The following is a 25,323-nucleotide window of genomic DNA, read 5'->3' on the forward strand; positions in this document are numbered from 1 at the left end:
TACGTGTCGCTACATACAAATGACAGAGCAGTTACGGTTACTTTACCAATTACAGGGAAATTGCTCCCACTCTGCAGAGGGACTGGCACTCTGAAAAGCTCTATCATCTCCACAGAAAGGGGATTTTAAGTGCTGCCAGCATCCTTCCTGCTCAGTCTCCCCAGGCTGCAGGGCAGAGCTGCAGAGCAGCCACCCAAGGACCCCAGCGGTTTCTGGTGGTCTCTGCAGAGACCCTCTGAGAAGGGCTTAAGAAGGAGTAGACCTGGGAGACAGTGAGCATCACCCTCCGGCCCCTGCCCCACCATCACCCTCATAACCTGGGCCAATCCATCCTGAAGCCCTCCAGTGACGAGGCCTTGGGTGGGGACCTGATTCTGAAATCACTCTTCGTCCTGGCTAGCATGGCCCCCGGCCTGGTTCCAGATGCATCCCTCTTGCTGGGTGGAGCTGTTTTAGCCCTGCCCTTAGTCACCCCACCTTTGCAGAAACCCCAGATTGAGTCCTTATTATGGAAAGATCAGAACTAGACCAGAGCTCAGTGGTCCAAAAGCAGTGCTAATGAGATAAAGGTCACCAGGTCCATGCCCCTGTGGGCCAATTAGCTCAGCTCTGGGACCTGGTCTCTTCCATAGCCATAGGCTGCCCCTTTCACCCCAGATGTCCGCTGTTTACAAATATCCCAGACTGATCCAAAGGAGGCTGACCAGGTGAGCCTGCGGAGATGGGCGAATCCTCCACCTGGGGATACAGCTGCCAACCACTCTGAGCTGGCAGTCGCCATCTCTGAACCCAGGAAGGAAAAATACAAAGTCGACCTGGTCCTCCCATTGCTCATGGTAGCTCCTGGCCCAGCAGAGAGAGGAATCCTTCCATCTGGGAGCAAACTCATTCTCTAGCTCTCTCTGAAGGCAAAAGTAGCATCCACCCTCAAGCCGCCTAGTCCTGAGCACCCCGCACCCACCCCCAAAGCTAGGAGGCTGGACCATTATGGGGAAGAAGGCATCCAAGACCTTCCCAAGCTCACACACTGCGGGGCCTTCAGTTGGGCCTTTTTCCATCCAACTCTTGGTCTCTTAGGCTACTGGAACTCTCCATTGCCACTAGAGGACACTGAGGCACCAGATGAAGACGACAGTATTTACTGTTCCTCACTGATTACCCTGCTTGAGAGTGTTTAGGAGGATCTACTAGGCACCAAGCAGCAGGTGAGGACCTAACAATAGAAAGATGGCTTGGAGGACCTGCAGACCAGGTCCATGACTAGGCAAGGCCATGTGTGCCCAGCTTCAGTTGTGCACCGGGGCTGGAGGGACAGAGGGTGGAACCATGACTGCTGAGGGGGCAGTAAGGTTTCAAGGAAGAGGCAACACTGGGGGTCACTTGAGGGTTCCCCATCCAGGACAGGACATGGCCACGCTTTCACACATTGTGCAATTTCAGAGGAAAATGACCCCAGAGCTTAGAACTGAACAGCCCCATTTTACAGAAGAGAAAAATGGAGTCTTAGAGAGTGAATTGACCTCTCATGTTCTATCAAGGTACTGAGAAATAGATACCAGAACCCCAAATTCCAAGTTCGAAGGGGAAAAAAGTGGTATTACATAGAGGCTTCCTCTAGGGTACTGGAGGATGGCCCCAAAAGGACCAGGATCAGGGAACAGGTCTCTCAACATGCCAGGATGAGAGAGACTGCTGGAGGGACAGGCCTGACTTCTTTTGCTACTATCCAGGAAAAGCCTTCTGCCCTTCTGTGATCTCTGGGAGAAACTGAACCTCCTGTCTGGAGGAGGCCCTTGGCCAGTCATCAGAGTGGGCTTCCTCCTCTCCTGGACCAACCTGTCCCTAAGGAGAGGGAAAGCTGAAGTTTAGAAAAGAAACACAAGTTAGGAGAAAAACAGGTGCCTGTTGATGTGGAAGAGTAAAGGTCTTTAGATTTTTCATGCTCAGCAGCCCCAAACATGTACCCACTAATTAATTACACTTACACTTTTACACACACATACACACACACATACTGGGAGCTGACCAGAGTAGAGCTCCACAGGAAACAGGGAATAGGTGAATTACACATGTGGGATTCCTTTATAAAGGGAGATATTGATCAGGTAAGTACAGTAGCTCATGTCTAAATACAGACTCTAGCTGTATATCTCTGCAGTGCAGGAAGGTAATGATCCCCGCTTACTGGGGCCAGATCTCAAATAGAACCGCTGACCCCATGGCATTCATAGATGTGCCAGGCTCTGATGCCCGCAGTGTATCTATCCCTGGAGACGACTCTGTGTGCCCTCTGACAGCAGGCTGGGAGGGAAGCAGGGAGAGTCCTCAGGGAGGCAGGAACCTCATGGGGAGGCTCTGGTTGGCTTAAGGTTATTCTCATCAGAAAGCTTGTTTCTCCATAAAATATTCCCATGTGCCTTGAGTACTCATTTCTAAAACAAAGAAAGAGATCCAAAAACTCAGACAATATCGCCCTACGATTGTTTGCTGTTTTTCATAAACTTTGCTCTTTTTCATAATTTCTAACCCTCTCCAAAGCTCTGCCCAGGGCTCAGGCTGATCCCAGGCAGTCAGACTCACTTCAGAGCCAGAGAAACCCCAGTAGAGGCAAAGGTTGGCCCCACACCTCGGCCATGAGCCCAGATGTCAAGAAAAGAGCATGAAGGAGAGGAGACGTTTCCAACTAGATCCTCCCTGCGGTCACCTTCCTGTGCCCCTCTGGTTTTTGTAAGGCAGAAGGGAATGGCTCCACGTTGGCACATGGCGCTAGCGTCACCTCATTTACAAAGTTAGTGGAAAGAAGGAAAAAAGACAACTCACGGAGTTGTTCTGCCTCATCCACTTAGTTACTAACACATTATCTCAGAACGGCTCTTTATTGTGTCTTTTTCAATGAGATTGAAGGAGAAATGAATGTGCAGAGAAAGAGAGAGGAAGCCAGCAAACCGCAGTCACAGTAACCTGGTTAGACCAACACATTAGTGAAGGGGCTTTGTGAAAAGTGTCTTGGGGTTGGAAAAAGAACCCAGTGAATCACACCAAGATTCCCAATGAGCTATGCGCCCTGTTTCTAAGCATCTCACAGAGATGGATACCAGAATACGGATCATCTAAGTGGCCATTCACTCATCATGATAACAAGTTATCTTTCTAATAGGCAACTAATGCCACTAATTTGAGCTGCTTTCCCAAGAGAGGGACACTAAGCCCACTCCGGGCTGTAACCAATGGCAAGCTGTAGCAATACACCCCTCCTAGGAATTGCTGAGCATGGCAGGCAAAGAGCAGCTCCAAGTCAGGAACCCCAGGGATCAAACCCCTGACCTTCTCCTCATTAGCTCAGCTGCTGAGAGCCCCAGGTTCCTCCCTCTGGGTAAGCAGAGAGGGCCATGGCACCACGACCAGAGATTCAGGCTGGCCAAACAAGAGAAACGGATGAGTCTCCACTAGTCCAGTTCTGCAGGTAACCTCAATGACGGGTTCAGTGCAGAAGCCAAAGCTGGACCCCCAGGAAAGACAAAAGGCGGCCTTGGAATGGCACCAAGCAAAACCCACAGGTGCTGTCCCTTTCCTTGGGTACCTTAAGCTTCAGAGGTCCCAGCGGCTGCCTGCCAAGGACCAAGAGCCACCTCCCCATCCCCCAGCCCATCAGTTCCATTTCCCCACTGCTCTCCCTGTCTCCTGCAGACAACCTGAGCCGCCACCGGAACTGTAATTGGAGTGGGGCACACCACAATGATTAAGTTTGCGTGTTTTCTGGCCGGCGCTGAGAAGCAGTGGCCCCGCTCGCCAGGCTGAATTACGGGGGAGGTCACTCCCTTGTTAGGAGGAATAAATTTTATTAGCCCCAGTCTCGTTGCCATGCATCTTCCCCCTCTTCGCTCCTTGGGCCCGAGTGTGGGTCTGGATAATGTTGCTGGCACACAGGATAAATCAGCTGAACAAATCCCATTATATTTTGGAACACTGACAGAGACACAGTAATGACACCAAGACTGGGAAAAGATGCAGGCTTTCTTCTCCCCCCGCTGATGCCGTTTCATATATGCGGACAGCATGCGGGGCCCAATTCACTAGGAAAAATTTTAAAAATATGTAAATTGAGGGACTGAATGGAGAACTCCGTGAGTTGTCTTTTTTCCTTCTTTCCACTAACTTTGTAAATGAGGTGATGCCAGTGCCGTGTGCCAACGTGGAGCCATTCCCTTCTGCCTTACAAAAACCAGAGGGGCACAGGAAGGTGACCGCAGAGAGGATCTAGCTGGAAACGTCTCCTCTCCTTCAAAGGCTTTGACTTTGTATTCACATCATGTGCTGGATGGCAGGGAAGGTGGGTGGGCACGCTCCAGGCCTGGGATTCCGAACATAACATCTGGGTCTGGCACAGCCCAAATTTCTCAAAAGCAGACATCGGTGGTGGAAAAAAAAAAAACTTTAAGTATGAAAGCACAGCAATATTATTAAATCCCTTTCTGTCTCCTCAGGTGGTTACAGTAACCAAAGGAGAGTATACGGATGAAGCCATGAGCTATTTCAGTGTTCTACAAATATAAGGTGCTCTGTGTCTATCATCACTTATGAATGTCTCTGTATTTCTCTTTCCCTAGGAGTCTCAGCACACTTTATTAAGGGATATGGTTTTATTGCCTCCTTCTAAAAGATGAAATGTATGATTCAAAGCAAAAGGGAAACCACTCACCAGCTCAGTGACCTCTCATGAGATGGACCTGGCTGAGACTCAAAGACCCAAGCCCGCAGGCCAGCATCCTGGCCAAGACACCACCCTAAGGGGATGATAGGAGTTGAAGGGAAGGCAGACCTGGATGGATAAGTTGGGCTGGTCTGTCTGCTGACCGAATAAGAGGCTCGGTTGCTAATTTGGGCTGGGCCATTGCACACCGTCTAGGGGGGTGTGTGCATGAGTGTGTGTGTACACGGGTGTGGGTACATGGCTGTACTTGCGGTGTGAGCTGCTGTGTGTGGTGTGGGGGTGTGGGGGAGGATCCATCACAGAAACGGGGAGCCTCAGGGATGCCTTGCACAGAGTATGAGTGTAAGTGAGAACGTGAAGCACAGCAGAGAGAGCGACAGAGAGAAAAGACAGGGTGGGACATCCAAGCAGAGAGGATGTGTGTGCACGTGTGGGTGTGCGCCGGGGTGCATGCCTCTGTGCGCGGCTTCATGAAGTCAGGGTCAGAATCTCAGCGTGAAGACACGGTGAGGCCGCCCCATGCCCTAATCCCCTGCTTGGCAAACCCCGCCCTGCGGCCACGGCAGCTGTCTGTGTTCACATCTGCAGGCCTGATTCCTGGATCTCATCACCCTCCCTGCTGGCCCGATGGGCTCCAGAGTGGTTCCTGCCTAGGAGGCCAGCTTCAAGCCCCTTCCTCTCACCAGGTCCAGCTCATCACCTGGAGCTTGGCCACCATCAGGGACCCAAAGCCCTGCATATACTTGGCCGGGGTGTAACTTTTATTGCAAATGCTTTCTCCCAAAGAGAAAGAGGTAGGTGTCCTTTTCACCTGAATACCTCGGACAGAAGCCTTCTCAAGGGAAGGGGGAAAAGCTTTAATCTATAATGACTGGAGTTGCGACCCAGCAGCCCCCAGTGCTAAACCAGAAGGGGTCATGTGGCTGTGAGGGGTGAGGGCTTGCACTGACGGAGGTTTGTGATGTGTGCTGTCAGGGGGACTAGAGTGTGGCATATGGGCTGGGTCCCAGTATGTGTGTGTGTGTGTGTGTGTGTGTGTGTGTGTGTGTGTGAGTGAGTCTTGAATGTAGTAGAGCTGAGGAAGGAGGGATGGGGGTGGGCAGGCAGGAGTAGGAGATCATGGTCTAAGGGAGGACTTTGGCTGAGCAGAAAGAGAAAGCCTTGCCTTGCGCCATAAACAACAGGATACACCCATCTAGTCAGAGCCGCACTTCCTGCTGACAGGAAAAGAAAACAGCCCGAGCAGATGGGCACAATCCCACCCCCAGAGCCTGGGGTGGCTGCCTGGCCGTTCCGGATACGGACTCGTGGAGTGTCAGGATCCCCGGCGCCAGACCTCACTGAGTGACCGTCCAGGCCAGGCAGGGAGGCCAGCCCGCGTCCAGGCAGTGACCCTGTCCCCTCCCAGGGCTGCCCTGCGTGGACGTGAGTCAGTGTGACGGCGCACACCAGCGGGTTCTCCTCCACTGCCGACGTGAAGCGAAGCTTGGGGTTAAAAATGAAAAGCTCGGTCCGAGTGCCTCTGTGAGTCTGAGAAGTACTGGCAAGTAAACTCCAAAGTTGAGAAGATGCCTGGTCTGGCAACGGCTCTCAATCAGGGGCTAGGGATTTCCTGGTTCTGCAGGGGCTGCAGAGTCCCGTAGGCACATAGGGCTCTACAGTCCAGCAAAGGAAGTGCCCAGCACCACCAATCATCCCCCTGCCCCAGGTCCCACTATGGCCCTATCGAGAAACACCAGTGGGAAGAGCCCCAGGCTGAGAATTAGGATGTATAGAAGGTTCTGGTCCACCAATTACATGACCTTCAGTGAAGCCCTTGACTTTTCCCGTCCTCCATTTCCTCAACTAGATGGGATGTCTGCCTTCCCTATTATCCCTACAGAACTGATGGGAGGAGAAGAGGAGGTGATGAAGCCCTTTATACGTTGTCAGGCCCCACAAGGACTCTCCAGTGGGATTGGCCGGCTGCTCAGAGGCCAACACGCTCTGCTTAGACGCTAGACAGGGGCGAGGTGGGGATTCTGGTCACAGTTTCTGCCCCATGGACCAATGTCTTCTATTGGAAGGTCACTCTAAGTTCAGGTCTTGGAGGTGGAGATTAAGCAGCTGAGTTCTGGTGGCTCAGATAGTAAAGAATCTGTCTGCGATGCAGGAGACCCAGGTTCAGTCCCTGGGTTCAGAAGATCCCCTGGAGTGGGCATGGAAACCCACTCCAGTATTCTTGCCTGTAGAATTCCATGGATAGAGGAGCCTGGCAGGCTATAGTCCAGGGGGTCACAAAGAGTTGGACACTGATGTTTTCTGCCCCATCCAGCCTTCTCAGCATTAAAGCTGATGCTGCCTGACTCCTTCACCCACTTCTCAACTGGTTCCAAACTTCGGGAAGACTTAAGTGGCGTGAGTGATGGTCACTCCCAGGGCCACAGCCCTTGTTCCCATCACAGAGGCTATAATGACCTGCTTGGAGGCATCTCTCTTCTGGACTCCTAGGCTCCTAGAGACTGATGTCATTTCATGATTCTCAGAATCAGCCAGGAGAGAGTACATTGCCAAGGGCCTAATAAAAATTTCATCCATTCATTAACTCATTTGTAGGCAGAAGGGCTAGTGTTCTGTAGGTGACCCCGGAAGGCTGAAGAAAGGGTGAGGAGGTATAGATAGCCATGCCTGGGGGGCACTAGGATGTCCGGCTTCTCTGCCCACGAAGAACACAAGATCTTGGAGCCCAACAGCACACTCTCCAGCCTGGTGGTCTCACTCCAGGTCAAAATTCTTGGGGCTCCCAGAAAGGGACTGAGAGCTGTTACCTTGGCCTGCTCAGGTCATGGGACATGACAAAAGCCTCAGGCTATGAGCTCCTCACCCCAACTGCAGAAAGAAGAAGGTCTGGGGAGACCAGGCAGTAGCCCTTAAAGGGACCAAAGATAGAGACCATCTCAGTGCTGAGTAGCAGAAACACAGAAATTACACTGCCATCCTTAACCCTCACCCCGGATGCTCACCAGCAAAGGGTGTTAGGATGATCTACAGTCTCCCAAATCCTAAGACACACTAGGAGGAGGCCTGGTCGATCCCTCTAGGACCCATCCTCTGCCCAGGCCCTCCTGAGGTCCTTAGAGCAATTTTCAGACACCAGCCCATTTGTTCTTGGATACCTCTTTCCATCCAGGCTGGAGGAAAAAAAACCAGGACCCAAGAAGGAATGGGCCAGAGGCAAAGGCAGAAGTTTCATCGCCCCTCCCCCACCCTGCCCTCCCCAAGCACCAGCAAACGCCCGGGCTGCGTCCCCGGCCTCTACCTGATGCCCATTCCAGGATTTGCATGCACAAGATGCACTGACACTCACTGGGACACAATCCCATGAGGAAGCCACTTCTCATTGACAGGCCCTTATCCATGATGGGGGCTCAACCAGACTTCCCTGGTTCTCTAAGAGTGAAGACAACAGGTTGCTCCCTACAGATCCAGACTCCAGGTTCCCAGTGCAAAGTTTGTCCTCTCACCTGGTCACCAGGCTGTGGGCCACCGCGTGTCTCCACTGACGCCCCACACATGCAGGCCCTCGGACCTCATCTTCCCTGAGTACAGCTGAATACAGCAGGGACCTGGGGAGGAGGTGGGGCCTCAGGTTCATACTGCTTCCTGCTCGGAGTCCTGGAGGCATGAGTTCAGGGGAAGAAATGTGAATCCCAGGAAACGGAAGAGACCAGAAAAGCCTGAAGAGCACCATGGGACAAGTATTCTAGCTCAAAGACTTAGGACAACAAGAGTGCTTTACAAACGATGGGCAAAAGGGATGGACTTCCAGTTATAAAATAAATTAGTCCTGGGGTGTCATATAGAGCATGGTGATGCAGTTAATGATACTGTGTTGTATGGGCTTCCCAGGTGGTGCTAATGGTAAAGAACCTGCCTGCCAGTTCAGGAGACAAAAGAGATATGGGTTCAATCCCTGGGTTGGGAAGATCCCCTGGAGGAGGGAATGGCAATCTACTCCAGTATTCTTGCTATGGACAGGGGAGCCTGGCGGGCTACAGTCCATGGGGTTGCAAAGAGTCAGTCACAACTGAAGCAACTTAGCATGTACACACTGTGTTGTATGTTTGAGAGTTGCTAAAAAGGGAGTACAAACTGTGGAAAATTCTTCAAGAAATGAGAATATCAGACCACCTGATCTGCCTCCTGAGAAATCTGTATGCAGGTCAAGAAGCAACAGTTAGAACTGGACATGGAACAACAGACTAGTTCCAAATCAGGAAAAGAGTACATCTACGTTGTATATTGTCACCCTGCTTATTTAACTTATATGCAGAGTACATCATGAGAAATGCTGGGCTGGAGGAAGCACAACCTGGAATCAAGATTGCCGGGAGAAATAGCAATAACCTCAGAGACCCCGGTGACACCACCCTTATGGCAGAAAGCAAAGAAGAACTAAAGAACCTCTTGATGAAAGTGAAAGAGGAGAGTGAAAAAGTTGGCTTAAAACTCAACATTCAGAAAACTAAGATCATGGCATCTGGTCCCATCACTTCATGGCAAATAGATCAGGAAACAGTGGCAACAGTGAGAGACTATTGGGGGGGGGGGCTCCCAAATCACTGCAGATGGTGACTGCAGCCATGAAATTAAAAGACAGTTGCTCTTGGAAGAAAAGTTATGACCAACCTAGACAGCTTATTAAAAAGCAGAGATATTACTTTGCCAGTGAAGATCCATCTAATCAAAGCTATGGTTTTTCCAGTAGTCATGTGTGGATATGAGAGTTGGACTATAAAGAAAGCTAAGCGCTAAAGAATTGATGGTTTTGAACTGTGGTGTTGGAGAACTCTTGAGAGTCCCTTGGACTAGATCCAACCTGTCAATACTAAAGGAAATCAATCCTGAATATTCATTGGAAGGACTGGCTGAAGCTGAAACTCCAATACTTTGGCCACCTGATACAAAGAACTCACTCACTGGAAAAGACCTTGATGCTGGGAAAAATTGAAGGTGGGAGGAGAAGGGGACGACAGAGGATGAGATGGTTGGATGGCATCACTGACTCAACGGACATGAGTTTGAGTGAACTCCGGGAGTTGGTGATGGACAGGGAGGCCTGGCGTGCTGTAGTCCATGGGGTCGCAAAGAGCTGGACATGACTGAGGGACTGAACTGAAGAGAGTAGAGGTTTGTTTTTTGTTTTTTAGTATAATTGCTTTACGACGTTGTGTTAGTTTCTGCTGTACTATATGAATCAGCTAAATGTATACATATATCCCCTCCCTCTTGAGCCTCCCTCCCACGCCCCCCATCCCACCCCTCATCACAGAGCACTGAGCTGAGCTCCCTATGCTTTGCAGCAGCTTCCTACTAGCTACCTATTTTACACATGGCAGTGTATATATGTCAATGCTACAAGAGAATAGACCTTGCAAGTCCTGATCATAAGAAAATATGTAACTATGCACGGTGATGGATTGTTAACTAGACTCTTGCAGTGATCATTTTGCAATATATACAAATATTGAACCATTATGCACATCTGAAACTAATGTCATGTTACATGTCAATTTCATCTCAATTTCAAAATGAACCACTTTGTAAGCTCTTTGAGCTGTAACTATGACAAAACCTACAAGGGACTCCAATCCTACAACACATAAGTCCTAAAGTCAGCTTCCTTTGCCTTACACACCCCTCCTCCACTTTCCGGCTTGAAACGTCACAGGACAGAGGTCATCTGAGATTGTGTTCCCCTTCTCAGACCTCAAGGGAATCCCAGACTCGAGGCAAAACCAAACAAAATTCTAGAATTTGTCCCATCCCCATCCCTCATTGCCTCAAGGTAAGAATGCAAAAGGGAAAGGGATGCAATGGCCTTGAGAATGAAAAGAGCGGGAAAAGCTGGGTTTGCAAACAGTGTGCCCGAGAGGGCTCCTCAACAGGAATGCTCAGGAGCCTGGCCTGGCTGATGGCGGGTGAAACCTGTGTGGTCTGGGCTGAGGCCAAAAGAAGCGTAGCCTAGCCCCAGAGCAAAGTAACTCGAGCATCGGCTGAATCAAAAGAAACTGATACTGTGCATTAAAAGCCAGTGTGGCCTTTTAGACTGGCTGGGGAGTCAGCCTCCAGCCCTGTGTGGAGTTTCTGGCCTCCTCCTTTCTGCTCTCAACCCTGAACTTGCCTCGAACTTGAAAAGGCTAATTAAAGCCCAAAGAAAAATCAAAAGCTTGTTATCTGGCTCCATTAGTCCCAGTACTGGCATTAGCCCGTCTTGCAAAGCTGCCTTTCCTCTGTTCTCTCCAAGGCCGCCAGGCGGATGTTAGGACCTACAGCTCTGCAGACTCCCCATGATGAACTCTGCTTTTTGTGCTGTGGCAGGGAGCAAGGGCGAGACAAATGCTTGCCTGTGGGCAGTCAGGCTGATCCCCGCTGCTGATTTTACTCCCAAAAGCATCGCCCCAAAAGACAGGCTAGGAGCATGTTTTCTGCAGCAAAAATAGCCAACCCCTCTAATCTCAAAAGAACTAGCTGTTAAGTAAGCACACAGCATAAACTTACTATTTTCTAACACAAGGAGCATGTGTGTGAGCTCATGGGGGTATTTCTTGTGTACATGCATGTGCATGTGTATAGAGATGTGTGTGGGTGTGTGTGCAAGTGTGGTGGTGAGAGGCAAGGGTTTTCTCCTCAAATGCAGTCTCTGCCATGCACACACAAAGTATGGGACTTAGGGCAACTCACTCAAGTTGTTGGGCCTCAGAACAAAGATATAGATTGGGAGATCTCTGAGCACCTTCCCATAGAGACACTCTTAGGGCATCTCCCCCAGGGACATACATCTGAGTGTGTAATAAACATACACATAGCACAGCATCTGGCCTGTCATTCATTGCCTTCATGTGGGAGCAGTCCACAGCCCAGGAAGTCCATAAACCCATCTTATAGATTCTTGAGTGGGTCACCTACTGCCCAAACCAAAGTCTCTAGGGCTCAGCAGATGTAAGGGAGTCCCCTCCATTCCCTGGCCTCAAGTCCCCTCAATGTGTTGCTTCCTTCTCTGGCTCATGGTGCCTCTTCAATTCCCTTTGTGACACTAGGGGTGTCTCCTGGCTTTCCAGGACCTCCAAGAAGAAATGACATCTTATAATTTCAGCCACTGGAAAACTCATCACTAGAAAACAGCCTGAGCCTAAATGCTAGGGCACCAAGGACAAACTTTGGGTGGCAAGTGAGTTCCTTCTTTCTCTTCCTCTCCCCTGCTGTCACCCCAAATCCCAATACCCCAAGGAATGACCTCACCACATGCTGGGGGTGGGGTGCCAGTGCCCTCTGAGGGCTGCTTGGCAAGCAGCCACACTTTATGAACAAAACTTGCACTTCTTAAATCAGTCCAATACCCTCTCCTACTATGGGATTCCATCAAAGTTTGACTAGGAGTCAAGAACTACGCCCACATAAATGCATGTTTCTACCTGATGAGTGAACTGACTTTTCTTCTCCTACACTAATATTATGGGATAGATTTTCTCAAACAAGGTTCATAACTTTTCAAATGGACAATAAATAGGAAAAAGGGAAAGGAGAGTGACACAGAGCAGATGCCAATAGCTGAACCTTCCAAGTCACTTGAAGAGTGGTTGAGAAAAAACAACCATGAAGATGAACAGAAGTCAAGCCATAGAAAGGCAGACGCTTCTCACTTTAGGTCACACGTGGGTTAGCTTGGGAGAGGCAGGAGTCTGTGACACCCATTGCACCTGTGGTCACCCAGCAACCGGAGGCCGTCTGTCCATCAGGACCCTGGGCAGGCTTCCCAAACCAACCCTCATTCTCCCCTTCCTCCAGTTTCCTTCAGCCCTTCTGTCACCCAGCACTGCTCCAAGGCTGCTTCTGGACATTGTGACATATCTCTTCCAAGGAACTGCGCACACAGAAGATGCTTAAAAAATGCAGTTTTATAAGCAAGCTCTGTTTTTCAATTATGTTCACTGGACTCTCATCCTATTCCTTCTGATCTTATTTTGCCATTTCCTAAAGACACAAGGGGCTAAAAACATACCTCTTCAAAAGTTCTACGTCTACTCCAAATGTGAAACGACTGCCTCCCCTACTCCCAGTAGTGGTTTTACTCTAAGCTCTCCCCCCATCACCCAGTGGTTTCATTCTACGCTCCCAGAAGAGTGACTAACAGGTGTGGTTGGTAAGAAGGTGGTACACCAGTGCACGAGGTGAGGGGTCCAATGCCAGTCCTCTGGGACAGTCTGGAGGGATATGGTGGGGAGGGAGGTGGGAGGGGGGTTCCGGATGGGGGAGACACATGTATACCTGTGGCTGATTCATGTTTACGTATAGCAAAAAAAATCACAATATTGTAAAATAATTATCCTCCAATTAAAACAAATCAATTAATTAAAAAAAAAAAAGAAGGTGGCTACACATCTGGTATCACAGCATACATAATGCAGCCTTCAACAATGCCTGGTCCACGCGGAATGTACAGCATGCAATTCCCGCCTATTCTAGCCCCTCCTCTTTCAGCCAATGAGCCAATCAGAACAGAGAAAAGTGCCGATAGCAAAACCTACATTCAGCTCCGGCTCTGACTCTCATAAGCTCAGTGCCAGTGGTCACAGCATGCCTGAGCTGGTGATGATCCGAGTCTAAGGAGCCCCAGAGGTGGGATATACTTGTCTCATCTACAAAACAGGACAGGTGGTTCACACCCTGTGGAGGCCACAGCCTAGGCCTCCTCACTGTGCCCTCCCGGCCCGCGGGTCCTCCCTGGACTCACCGCGCTGCTGCAGGGAATGTCCTTGACCTTGAGCCAGGCCAGGTCCAGCGTGCCCTCGCCCCGGTAGCAGGACTGTAGCCGCTCCTTAATGCGGTCGTTGATCTGCTTCAGGATGAAGATGCATAAGGCCGACTCGTCCAGGGATTTCATCTTCCGCTTCTGGCCTTTGGAGAAGACGGTGAAGAGGAGGTCGTCCTCTGGGCGGACCCTGAGGGTCTGGGCGAGCACGGCCCCGGCTTTGGACAGGTAGGCGGCCTGCAGCAGGCGGTACTCCACCCCGCCACGCTCACAGCCGATGGGCACCTCCACGTAGGAGTTGAAGGCCGTGTCCTCCTTGCAAAGCCTCACAAGTTTGGACGTATATACCTGCTCCTTTGTGGTGGAGCCCGGGGGAGACACCATCTCAGGCTGGAGGGTCAAAAAGTAGACAAAGTTACCACTGCTGAAGCCGTAGACATAGTAGATATCAAAGTCAGGGATGACGGTGAAGGTGTCCGAAGGGATCTTGATCATCGAGGCCACAAACTCGTCATGGAAGACATATGCGAACATGCCGTCTGCCTCCGAGTTCTTGGTCAGTTTCCGGCTGGAGATGGTGGGGAAATACTCCGGCTTCCCATCCACAGCGGTGGCAATGAAGAGCTTGTCATCCAGGTTGTTGTAGGAGACGATCACCCCAAAGACGGAGCCACTCTCGTTGACCCCCGACAGGTAGTGTTCCTTCTTGTGGAAAGGCTCCCCCAGCTTGAAGAGGTCCTCCAGCCTCAGCAGCTTGCAGATGCCCTGGTACAGGCTCCCACAGGCGATTAGCCTGTTCTCCTTGTAGTCTATGAGCAGCATCTTGTTGACATTGTTGGTGGGGGTCAGGGGCTCGTTGCATGTCTGGACTATGCGGGGCGGGTAGCACTTGGGGTTGTCCTCATCCGGCCCCGTCTGGTGGGTCACAAGGACCTTCAGGTCACTGGAGAGCTTGTAGATCCGGTTGACAGCCCCCACATAAATGTGCCCTGTCCTCTCATCCACCACCAGGTGGTTGAAGCTCTCCGCGGGCTCCCCGCGGAATGTGATGAAAGACCGCTTCTGGGACGGTGGGGGCGACTGCCGGGGGAGCAGAGTGGAGGAGCCCATCCCCACCATCAGGAGATGGGAGAGCAGGCAAGTCCAGTTCCAAGGCATGGCTTTCATTTCAGAGACGCGTCCTTGGGGCACGGGGTACAGGGCACAGGGCACAGCAGTGTCACGTGAGGAGTGCAGGCTCCCTGTGGGGGAAAGGAAAGAGGTGATGCTGATGACAAAGGCCGAGTCTTAGTTTCACCCCATAGCTTGTCTGGCTGGGCCCTCAAAGCATCCTGCACAAGCTGAAATAGATCTGCAAGGGGGGAAGCTGGGGCTGGTCCCCAGCATACGTGTATGAGTCAGCCCGAGCTAGTGGCGGCAGGTGGGCATGTCAATAGTAGCACTAGTAATAATACTAGGGATGGTAGCAACAGTGATAATGGTGGTGGTAATGATGATGATAATGTTGATGTTGATGATAGATAGTCATTGCCCACAGAATGCCTGACTTTGCATCAGTCACTGTCCAGCACCTTTCAGGGACTCTCATTTCATTTGAACAAATCTTTAGTGCTGTGACTCTTCCACCTGGCCCCCTCCCCACCCCTCACACACACACCCAGCTCTGCTCTCTTCCCTTCTCTGTACCCAGGAGCCCTTGCATCTGCAGGTTCCTTGCCCTTGGGCCGAGTTAGGTGCAGCCAAGTGAGGATAATCAGCAGAAACCCAGTGGGAGGGGGAGAGGCTAGGAAGAGGGGAGGTGGGCTGTGTGTACTCGGCCTCCCCATCCCCAGGGTCTGTGAATTGCCTCCTGTCTGCCTCCATTTGGTCCTAGGGGAGATAACAGGCCTCCGTGTTTTTGCCCCTAAACACTGCCCTGCCTCTGAGGAGGCACCTGGTCCACAGCTCCTCTATTAACCTTTGTGCCAATGACCTGATTTGCACGAAGGATGTTTCCTACTAGGACCCTAACCAGCAGCCTCCGATGTAAGTCCCTCTGACATTCCCACTTTAGAGCTGAGGGCAGGTGTCCAAGATGCACAGGAAAAAGCAGTAAAGGTCATCCGACATTCCTGGTGACCCTGTGGCTGAGAATCCACCTGCCAACAACACAGGGCAGATGGGTTCAATCTCCGGTCCAGGAAGATTCCACGTGCCTCAAAGCAACTAAGCCCCCGCGCCACAACTACTGAAGCTCTTGCACCTAGGGCCCATGCTTCTTCAAGAAGGGAAGCCACTTCAGTGAGTAGCCCATGCACTGCAACTGGGGAGTAGCCCCTGCTCACCAACGCTAGAGAAAACCCATGCGCACCAACGAAGGCCCAGCATAGCCAAAAATAAATAAATTTTTTGAAATGCTATATATGTATAAAACTATACTTGAATAAACTGACTTTTTAAAAAAAAAAAAAAGCAAGAGAGGCCGACTCATACATGCATGGAAACATCATACATGCAAATCAGGTCACTGGCACAAAGGTTAATTGAGGTCCATGCTCTCGTATTGTCCTGCTAAACCATTTCAGTTTACCCCAACCGGGCACAGATGGGAACGTCCACCAATGATGGCTTATACACAACAGACCAGTTCAAACAACCCTTCCTTGGGTTACAGCTCCAGCCCCCTGGGTCTGCACCTACTGCAGGGGAAGTTTCTCCTTTGCCCCTCCCTCCCCCCATCCCAATCCCCCTGGTCTGTGCAAGAGACCGAATTAACAACCCAGAGCCCAGCTCCCGTCACTGCGTGTCAGCAACCCAGTCCTCTGGGTCCACTGCCCAGCTCTGAGCCTCGATGTCATTTTAATGAGGCAGATCTTGGCTGCCACCATAGTGAGGCCTCCTCTGAGAGGTTTTCATTAAAGGCAGAGAACAAACGCTTTAAGAAATGGTCAAGTAAATAAATAAATAAACAACTCCCTGTGGAACAATGTAGTTTTCCATCCTAATGGTCTCATTCATTTCTATTCAAGATGCCTTTCAGCATGCATTTCCAGAAAATGGCTTTTCATATTTCTTCCAGTTTGGGAGAAATCTGGAAAGGAATGGCCTACGTCTTATTCAGAGACATCTCACCTCTGTGGAATTTTTTTCATTCTCCCCCTAGTCCCTGCCCAAATAACTCAGAAACAAGCTGATGGGAAGAGATAGGTGACTGAGCCAAAGCCCCATCTCCCATCCCAAGCAGCTTGTTAGTTACTGTTAGTCTCTACAGAGAGTCATGTCAGACTCTCTGTGACCCCATGGACTGTAGCCCACCAGAATTCTCTGTGCATGGAATTCTCCAGGAAAGAACACTGGAGTGGGTAGTCATTTTCTTGTCCAGGGTACCTTCCCTACCCACAGATCGAACCTAGGTCTCCTGCATTACAGGCAGATTGTTTACCATCTGAGCCACCAGGGAAATCCCAAGCAGAGAGAGTGCGAAGTCCTAAATGAAATCAACCCTGAATATTCATTGGAAGGACTGATACTGAAGTTGAAGCTCCAATACCTTGGCCACCTGATGTGAAAAAGATTGGAAAAAGATCCTGATGCTGGGAAAGATTGAGGGCAGGGGGGAGAGGGGGGCGACAGAGGATGAGATGGTTGGATGGGGTCATTGGCTCAATGGACATGAGTTTGAGCAGGCTCTGGGAGATGGTGAAGGACAGGGAAGCCTGATGTGCTGCAGTCCATGGGATCCAAAAGAGCTGGACACGACTGAGAGAGTAAACAAGAGACGAAAGAAAGCTAAACAGAGACTTGACATTGTCAGCAAAGGTCCCAGTGAAAACCACAAATCTTCTCAAAAAAAAACATCAGAGAAGGGGAACTGGCAGATAGCACACCCAGGATCAACAGCAGTCCTGTGAGCAGATGACCTTCCTCTCTTCTCCCACAAAGCAAACATGCGCCCAGATCACATTCCAGATGAGCAAGATACTGTGGATCCAAGGATGGCCAAGGCTGGACCAGGCCCTGGAAGAACCCGGAGTCAGGGGGGTGGATACCGCCAGAACCCCAGTTACCCAGATGATGAAATGTTAGAAGATGGACTTCAAGAGCTCAGATGAGTACAGCTGACCTCCAACCTCGGGCAAGGGGAATGAGGAGAAGGTTGCAGGACGCCTCAGAGAGGCCAGGGCATTTGGGCTGAGCCTTGAACTTTGAGAGGATGTGAAGAGCTGGAGAGGAAGGGCCTCCCTAGGGAGGGGTCCTTGGGGCCACGGCAAGGGCACCCTCAGGGTGCACACCAGGAGGCGTCTGTCTGGAAAACATGGTTCATAAGAGTCAGGAGGATATAGGGTGAGAAAGGGAGCCAGGACCTTGTCAAGGTGTCCCTGGGAGGTGGAGACTAAAATACACGGTGTCAAAGAAAAAACTTAGGAAGAGCTTAGCTCCTGCTCCCAGAAAGGACCTCCATGCTCCTGTTGGTTTAGCGTTTGCTGAAAGAACTGAGTTTGGAGCTGAGGCCTCTGAGAGCTCCATGGGAGCAGGGGGCACCTTGTTCACTGGTACATCCACAGTGCCGGACCCATAGCTGACATGGAATGGAGATTCAAGACCTCTTCTCTGGCTGGCAGGAAGAGGGCTAGAGGCAAGGAGGAGCATCAGCATCTGTGTATCATTTATGGGCCCCCAGGCCCCAGCCAAATGCTAGGATACCCATGACCTCACTCATCAGACAACTGTTGGCTGGGGTCAGAAGTGTTTGATCTGATTTGCAGGTGAGGAAGCCAGCTCAGCAAGAGCACATGGCTCATGGGTCCTAAGCTGGCAGAGCTGAGCCTGAAACCCAGCGTTTGTGGTGGTGGTGGTCTAGTCACTAAGTTGTGTCTGACTCTTGCCACCCACCAGGCTCCTCTGTCCATGGGGTTTTCTAAGCAAGACTACTGGAATGGAGTGCCATTTCCTTTTTCCAGGGGATCTTCCCAACCCAGGGATCGAACCTGGGTTTCCTTCACTACAGGCAGATTCTTTACTGACTGGGCTACCGGGAAAGCTCAGGTGAAGTCCAGCATTGTAGTACTACAAAAGCCATCTTCTTTCTAGGAAAGCATAATTCCAGAGCCCCCAGAAGTCAGTTTTATTTTACTTACTTATTTATTTCTAAATTTTGATTCTTTCCAGTGAAAGCTCTTATCAAATTTGTTACACTGCTTCAGTTTTATGCTTTGGTTTTTTTTTTGGCCACGTGGCATGTGAGATCTTAGCCCCCCGAATAGGGATTGAACTCGCACCTCCTGCATTGGAAGGTGAAGTCTTAACCGCCAGACCACTAGAGAAGTCCTGAAAGTCCATTTTAATCCATGTTAAGTTCCCACACACAGAAATCCCAATACATCACCCAGCAATACCTCTCCTAGCTCTGTAGAGGGAAAGCAAAGCCCCTGGAACCCCCAGGGCATAACCTCACAGGTAATGCCCATCAGGCAGGCACAGGTATTAATTTCTAAAAGCAATAACGACTGGAAAGTGCCTGGCACACAGTCTCTCCCAGCCCCAAGTAAGTGTTTCTTATGTGTGAGTTGTTGTGGATGTTATTGTTGTTGTTGTTGGCAAGACTTTAACAAGATTAGAAGGACTAGGATCAAAAAATACCCAAAGGTACCATCTCTGTGAGTGATGAGGGGTCAGGATGGTTCATTGTGAATTGCCTATGCACATTTAAGTATCAGAGAAGAATCTAGAAGTTTATCTGAAAGAGATGATCCATTTGGACAATTCCAACTGCTGATTTTAGAGACAAGAAAGCTGTGACCCACAGACGTTAAAAGACTTGCAGGAGGTCATGCAGTGAGCTCACAGTGGGGATGGGGTCAAGCGCAAGTCCCTGGACTCCCAATCCAGGGCTCTTCTCGCCACCCTTGGGCTATCTCCCGACTTTACCTGAACCCCCTTCAGCCTTTGTCTGGAGGAGCCTGCTGTATTGGTGCCATGGGCTCTGCTGGTTACTGCGGCTCTGAGAACACCGCTGCCAACAGCCAAATTCCAGCAGGGCTGGTAATCCTCATTCCAGACAGGCAGGTGTGGGTCAGGCCTCAGCCACCAGCCTTCTGGAGGGAACTGTCAACAGTCCCTGTATTGGAACCTGCCGAGCACCAGGAAAGCATGCTTGCCACAGCCCTGCCTTACTGTACCCACTCACGGGCCCGCAAGCCAATCAACAGCTCTCTGGTTTGCAAGAGGCGAGATGAGGAAGCCTGTAATTATAAATTTACTGAGCAGAAAGGTGCCAGGCCTCATTCCCCATCTTCTATTAGGCACTGAAATGAGACACAGTTATGCATCTCAAACACTCGTCACCCTCATCTGGGGACGGTGAAATTACTGCGCCTGGAGAGGGGGGAACCCACAGAAAACAATAACGTGTGATAGGAATAACCAGCCTCTCATTTCACACACCACGAAAGAGACTGATTAGAAAACAAATAAGGGAAATGGAAGAAAATGGGGGAGGTAGGGATGTGAGCTCCAGGGATGTGGAGGGCTCCAGCTTGCCTCATCAGAGACCCCACCAGACACCACCCAGGGGTGAACCAATTGCAGCCCTCCCAGCCCAGTGCCAGATCCACAGGTGGGCAGAGTTGCCCACCCTGCCCCCACCCAAGGCTGCCTGAGGCCGTCCGTCCTGGCAAAGCTGGATTTAATCCTGGTAAGTTAGGATGTGACCTAGGAAACCCCCTAGGAGATTCCAGGTCCCATCTGCCATTTCTCTCTCGGCTCATCACTCAGTTGATTTGAAAAGCCAAGTATTGGAGGTGGCATTCAGCCCAGCTCTGATGCTTCAAGGCAAATAATGAAGCCGAGTCACCCCCAAATGGCCCTGAAGGACTCAGGAACTAGGAAGAGTGAGAAAGGCTCAGGAAGGTGGGACCGAAAGACTCTGAATCAAACCCAAACACGCTGCTGTTTTCCCCTTCTTTGAAATCAAATTTTAATTCTAAATCATCTCAGGAGAGGTGGGACTCATTTTTAGAAGCTGATCATCATTTTGATTAAAGAAATTGGGGCTTTGTTTTATGTGGCACATGGTGAAGAGCTCAAACTAATTTTCATGAAATAGCATCATCTTCTCAGATTCTTGAGTGGCAGAGAAGAAAGTTATTATAGAGTAGTTTAAAAATAGCAATTACTGCACAAAATTACTTTGGAGTTTACAAAGTGTTTTCATATATATTACCTTGTTCTGACTGTGCTGTGCAGGGCAACCCTGTTAGGCAGACGTATTTGTAAGTAGGCAGCCTTTACAGATAAGGAAACAGATGCATGAGTAGTTACAGGCCCCGGCTGGGGTCACCCCCAGTCATGCTGGGACTTGGAAATCTCTTCAGGTCTCCCTCGGTGGCACACGGTACCTTCCCTGACCCTCTGAACAGAATCCTCTTGTCCTCAGGACCTTTGCTATGGAATAATAGAACATCCAGGAAGTGTCTTCTGGGATGGCATTTCAAAAGACAAGTCACAATCCATCTTGAGTCTAGAAATCAACTGAGCAGGCCACAAGTGCTCTTTTTAATGAAATAAAATAGAGGAGAAAAATACAAGCATGTCACATTTAGGAAGGATAAAAACTTTTGTGAGACTGATGTTTCAGCCACGTAAGTGCTTACATGGGTGTGAAGTAAGTCCACTTCCTACGGTCAGTCACTGTCATGGTAACTATGCTGTGTCCACTGGACTGGGCCACGGTGCCCAGATATGTGGTCAAACGTTATCCTGGATGTTTCTGAGAGGGTGTTTTGGGATGCGATTACCATTTGAATCAGTGGACTTTGAGTGAGGCAGACTTCCCCCTATAATATGGGTGTGAAGCCACCCAATCAGTTGAAGACTGACTCAAACAAAAGCCTGACCTCCCCAAGGGAGAGGGAATTCTGCAGCCCATGCCTTTGGACTTGAACTACGACATGGGCTTTCCTCTGAGTCTCAAACCTGCAGTCCTACTCTGCTGATTTTGGACTTGGGGCCTCCATAATTGCATGACCTAATTCCTTAAAATAAACCCCCCTCTCTCTCTCTCTACACACACACACACACACACACACACACACACACACACACACACACACACACACAGCTTCTGCTTCTCTGGAAAACTCTGACTAATACAGTCGTGATCAAAAAACAAAAATTGGAAGACACTGTTAGACACAGTAGACACCTGTTGTTTTTGCTACTATTCATTTATCCTCTAGAGATCCACCCCTTCACCCTTTCTCAGCCAAAAGTTTCTGGGAAAATTAACTTCCCCCCTGGTTCAGGGGAGGACACATCACCCAAGCTCAAACCAATCACCACAGAGCAGGGGCGGGTCCCAGTGACTGGTTCAGGGATGGGCACTTGGTTGCATCAGAGTCTCTGGGAGGCAATAGACTTTGGTCGGGAGTGCTGAGGAAAACATTCTAGGTCTGCCATTGGCTGTGGCCTTAGAGAAGGGTGGGCTTAAGAACTTTGGGCACCATCTTGTAAGCAGGGTGGTTGGAGAGGGGCAGGGAGTCTGAAGAGAAGGAAGCCTAGTCCCAGGAGAGCAGAGTTGAGCCAGGGCATGGAAAGTCCTGAGTCCCAGGTCCTGGTGATCACACAGATGTCTAGACCACATGCTCTGAAGCTAGCTCTATGCTTATACTTTCCAGCTACGGGAGCCAAAAATTCCCCTTTTACATAAGCCGCCGAGGGTTCTGGCACTTGTTAATGAAAGAATTATGACCCATACACAGAAAAATCCAGCCTTCCAGCCAAAAGAATAAGTGTCTCTCACCACATGCTAATAGACTGTCCTTTCACGCCTGGGTCCCACTGCCCCAAAGATAAACTAGAATTTTGCTAATATAGTGAGTTTGTGTGTGCATGCTGACTTTCATAGCCCACCACAATGCTCTCCTGTCTGCTGGGCCTTCATCTTGAAGGCCATGCTGACAAGCCTCTTGGGCTCTTCACCTGTCCACAACCCCATGTCTTCTGCTTAGGTGGTTGCCTGGCCTGGGATGACCACCCCATCCCCTCCCCTAGGGCCTCATTCTTCTGATGAATCATGTCTGACCCTGGCATTGGTCTAGGACAGCCCCTCACCCATGTGTTCCTGCAGGAACTCAAGTTAGTCTCACATTCCACAAACACTGTTATATTTGCCCACTGATGCTCCCCCTTCTCTAAAAAATATGAGCTTCTGGAGGTTAGAAATTACTGTGTATTTTTGCCACTATTCTCTTCTATTTCAAGCCCAGAGCTGGATACATGGTTGCTATGTCATAAATGTTTGGGAATGCATAAACGAGTGGACGGATGAATTATGAATGAGCGAGCTGATGAGTGAGTAAACGAGAAATGAATGGCGACTTCACAGAAGAGCGTATGAGACCGCAGCTGGGATTCCCCTCCAACTGAAGTACCGTGTAAGTCTCAGTGCTGAGCCTCTTAGGCCAAACTCACAATGCTGACCTTGCCCACTCTAATCCAGGGCATGTAGCTACTTAAACAGCCTATTTTGTCCATTAAAAACATGACTTCAAATGCAACAGGAAACTACATCTCTCAGACACGGTTTACAATGAGAGCTGCCAGTCCACCAAGTGGAACATCATAATAGGTTGCCTGGCATCCACAAATTAGACTTGAGAACCATCTCCCTACTCAGCAGAGGAACTCAGCAAAGACCCTGTTGAGAAGATGGAGCTGGGCCTGAAAGCTAAACTGCAGCGAGGAAAAGAGAAAATACGGGAGACCCAGTTGCTGGAAGTCAGGATGTGTTCGTTCATTCGGCCAATGAGTATGTATCACATGTGGGGTTCTGAGCTGGGTGTCAAGGACTATAGACACTCCAAAGCAGAGAGCAGTAGCCCTGCTGTCTGGTGGCTAAGGTATACTGGACCCTGTAGCTTTCCCCTTTGAGGTCGTCCACAGTCACTGGCAAGCTCTGCCAAGCTCTACCTCTCAGTCCCACCTGGTTCCCTAGAAACCAGGAACTTCATCCTCCTTCATCCCCCCAATGGGGCTACACTAGAGGTAAGCCATCTCTTGTGCAGGTGAGCCCAGGGGGACAGGAAGCTAGCTATCCACCAAAACGGTATGCTCCTCCATCACTGCAGCTGCTGATGTAAAGCTGTTGATAAGAGATGCCTACCAGCTATGGTCTCCCCGGCCTCTCTGCGTCCACATGGCCTCCAGGTATGACCGCGTGACTGGTGAAGGAGTCATGGTGACACTTTCATGCCAAAACAGGTAAGAAATGGCTATGTCTTCTCTACAGAGCCTTTCACCAGCTGGATAGAGAAGATTCTGAGGCCCTGCAAGATCGTGGAGCCTCAAGATGGCAGGACCCACCGACCAACCACAGACATCCAAGTCAGACAAGAAATAAACCATCCTGCCTCCTGAGAAATCTGTACGCAGGTCAAGAAGCAACAGTCAGAACTGGACATGGAACATCAGACTGGTTCCAAATCAGGAAAGGAGTACGTTAAGGCTATATATTGTCACTCTGCTTATATAACTTATATGCAGAGTACATCATGAGAAATGCTGGACTGGATGAAGTACAAGGTGGAATCAAGATTGCCAGGAGAAATATCAATAATCTCAGATATGCAGATGACACCACCCTTATGGCAGAAAGTGAAGAAGAACTAAAGAGCCTCTTGATGAAAGTGAAAGAGGAGAGTGAAGAAGTTGGCTTAAAACTCAACATTCAGAAAACTAAGATCATGGCATCCTGTCCCATCACTTCATGGCAAATAGATGGGGAAACAATGGAAACAGTGACAGAATTTATTTTGGGGGGCTCCAAAATCACTGTAGATGGTGACTGAAGCCATGAAATTAAAAGATGCTTGCTCCTTGGAAGAAAAGTTATGACCAACCTAGATAGCATATTAAAAAGCAGAGACATTACTTTGCCAATGAATGTCCGTCTAGGCAAGGCTATTGTTTTTCCAGTAGTCATGTATGGATGTGAGAGTTGGACTATACAGAAAGCCAAGTGCCAGAAAATTGATGCTTTTGAACTGTGGTGTTGGAGAAGACTGTTGAGAGTCCCTTGGACTGCAAGGAGATCCAACCAGCCCATCCTAAAGAAAATCAGTCCTGAATATTCATTCGAAGGACTGATGCTGAAGCTGAAACTCCAATACTTTGGCCACCTGATGCAAAGAACTGACTTATTCTGAAAAGACCCTGATGATGGGAAAGACTGAAGGCAGGAGGAGAAGGGGACAACAGAGGATGAGATGGTTGGATGGCATCACTGACTCGATGCACATGAGTCTGAGTAGACTCCGGGAGTTGGTGAGGGACAGGGAGGCCTGTTGTGCTGAGGTCCATGGGGTCACAAAGGGTCAGACACGACTGAGCAGCTGAACTGAACTGAACTGGGACAAGGCTCTGAACTGGTGGACTTGTGTGTCCCAACAGTTGGCACCAACTAAATGAATACAGAACACAGCCAGACACAGTGTATCTGAGCTGATTCCAATCCGAAACTGGTACCCGGGGGGTTCTGTTCCTTGGAGTGCATGAGGCTGACTCCAGGGAAAGTCCTCCTTAAGTGTCAGCAGCTCCCTCCTTGTTCCCAAAGCCAGACTGCGAGTCACCAAGCCCAGCGAGTGTCAGTGTCTCCCCGGGGCAAAAAACCTTCATGTTACTCTGAAGTGGTCTTTCTGAAGTTTGGGACCAAGAAGGCACCTTGTGTGTGTGTAGCTTGGGGCAGTGGGGAGACTGGGGACACGGCCCAGGTCCCCTTTCTATTTCGCCTAAGAAACACCAGCCAGCCACTGATCCGAATCAGTAAAACGGACAAAGGTCTTTA

At 50.0% G+C, this 25,323-nt stretch overlaps 1 protein-coding gene across 3 annotated transcripts in view; it reads right to left on the minus strand.

Moving 5' to 3' along the window:
• The window catches only part of PLXNA4 (plexin A4), a 499,413-nt gene that overhangs the window by 412,839 nt on the left and 61,251 nt on the right, over positions 1 to 25,323 (minus strand). For all 3 annotated transcript variants that reach the window (XM_012177152.5, XM_042248843.2, XM_042248844.2), the window contains one exon: positions 13,485 to 14,743. In XM_012177152.5, the coding sequence (XP_012032542.3) occupies positions 13,485 to 14,669 (1,185 nt within the window). In that variant the 5' untranslated portion in view covers positions 14,670 to 14,743. The remainder of the gene's footprint in view (positions 1 to 13,484; positions 14,744 to 25,323) is intronic.

Source organism: Ovis aries, chromosome 4 (genome assembly GCF_016772045.2).
Source record: "Ovis aries strain OAR_USU_Benz2616 breed Rambouillet chromosome 4, ARS-UI_Ramb_v3.0, whole genome shotgun sequence".
In the NCBI taxonomy this organism is placed as follows: Eukaryota; Metazoa; Chordata; class Mammalia; order Artiodactyla; family Bovidae; genus Ovis; species Ovis aries.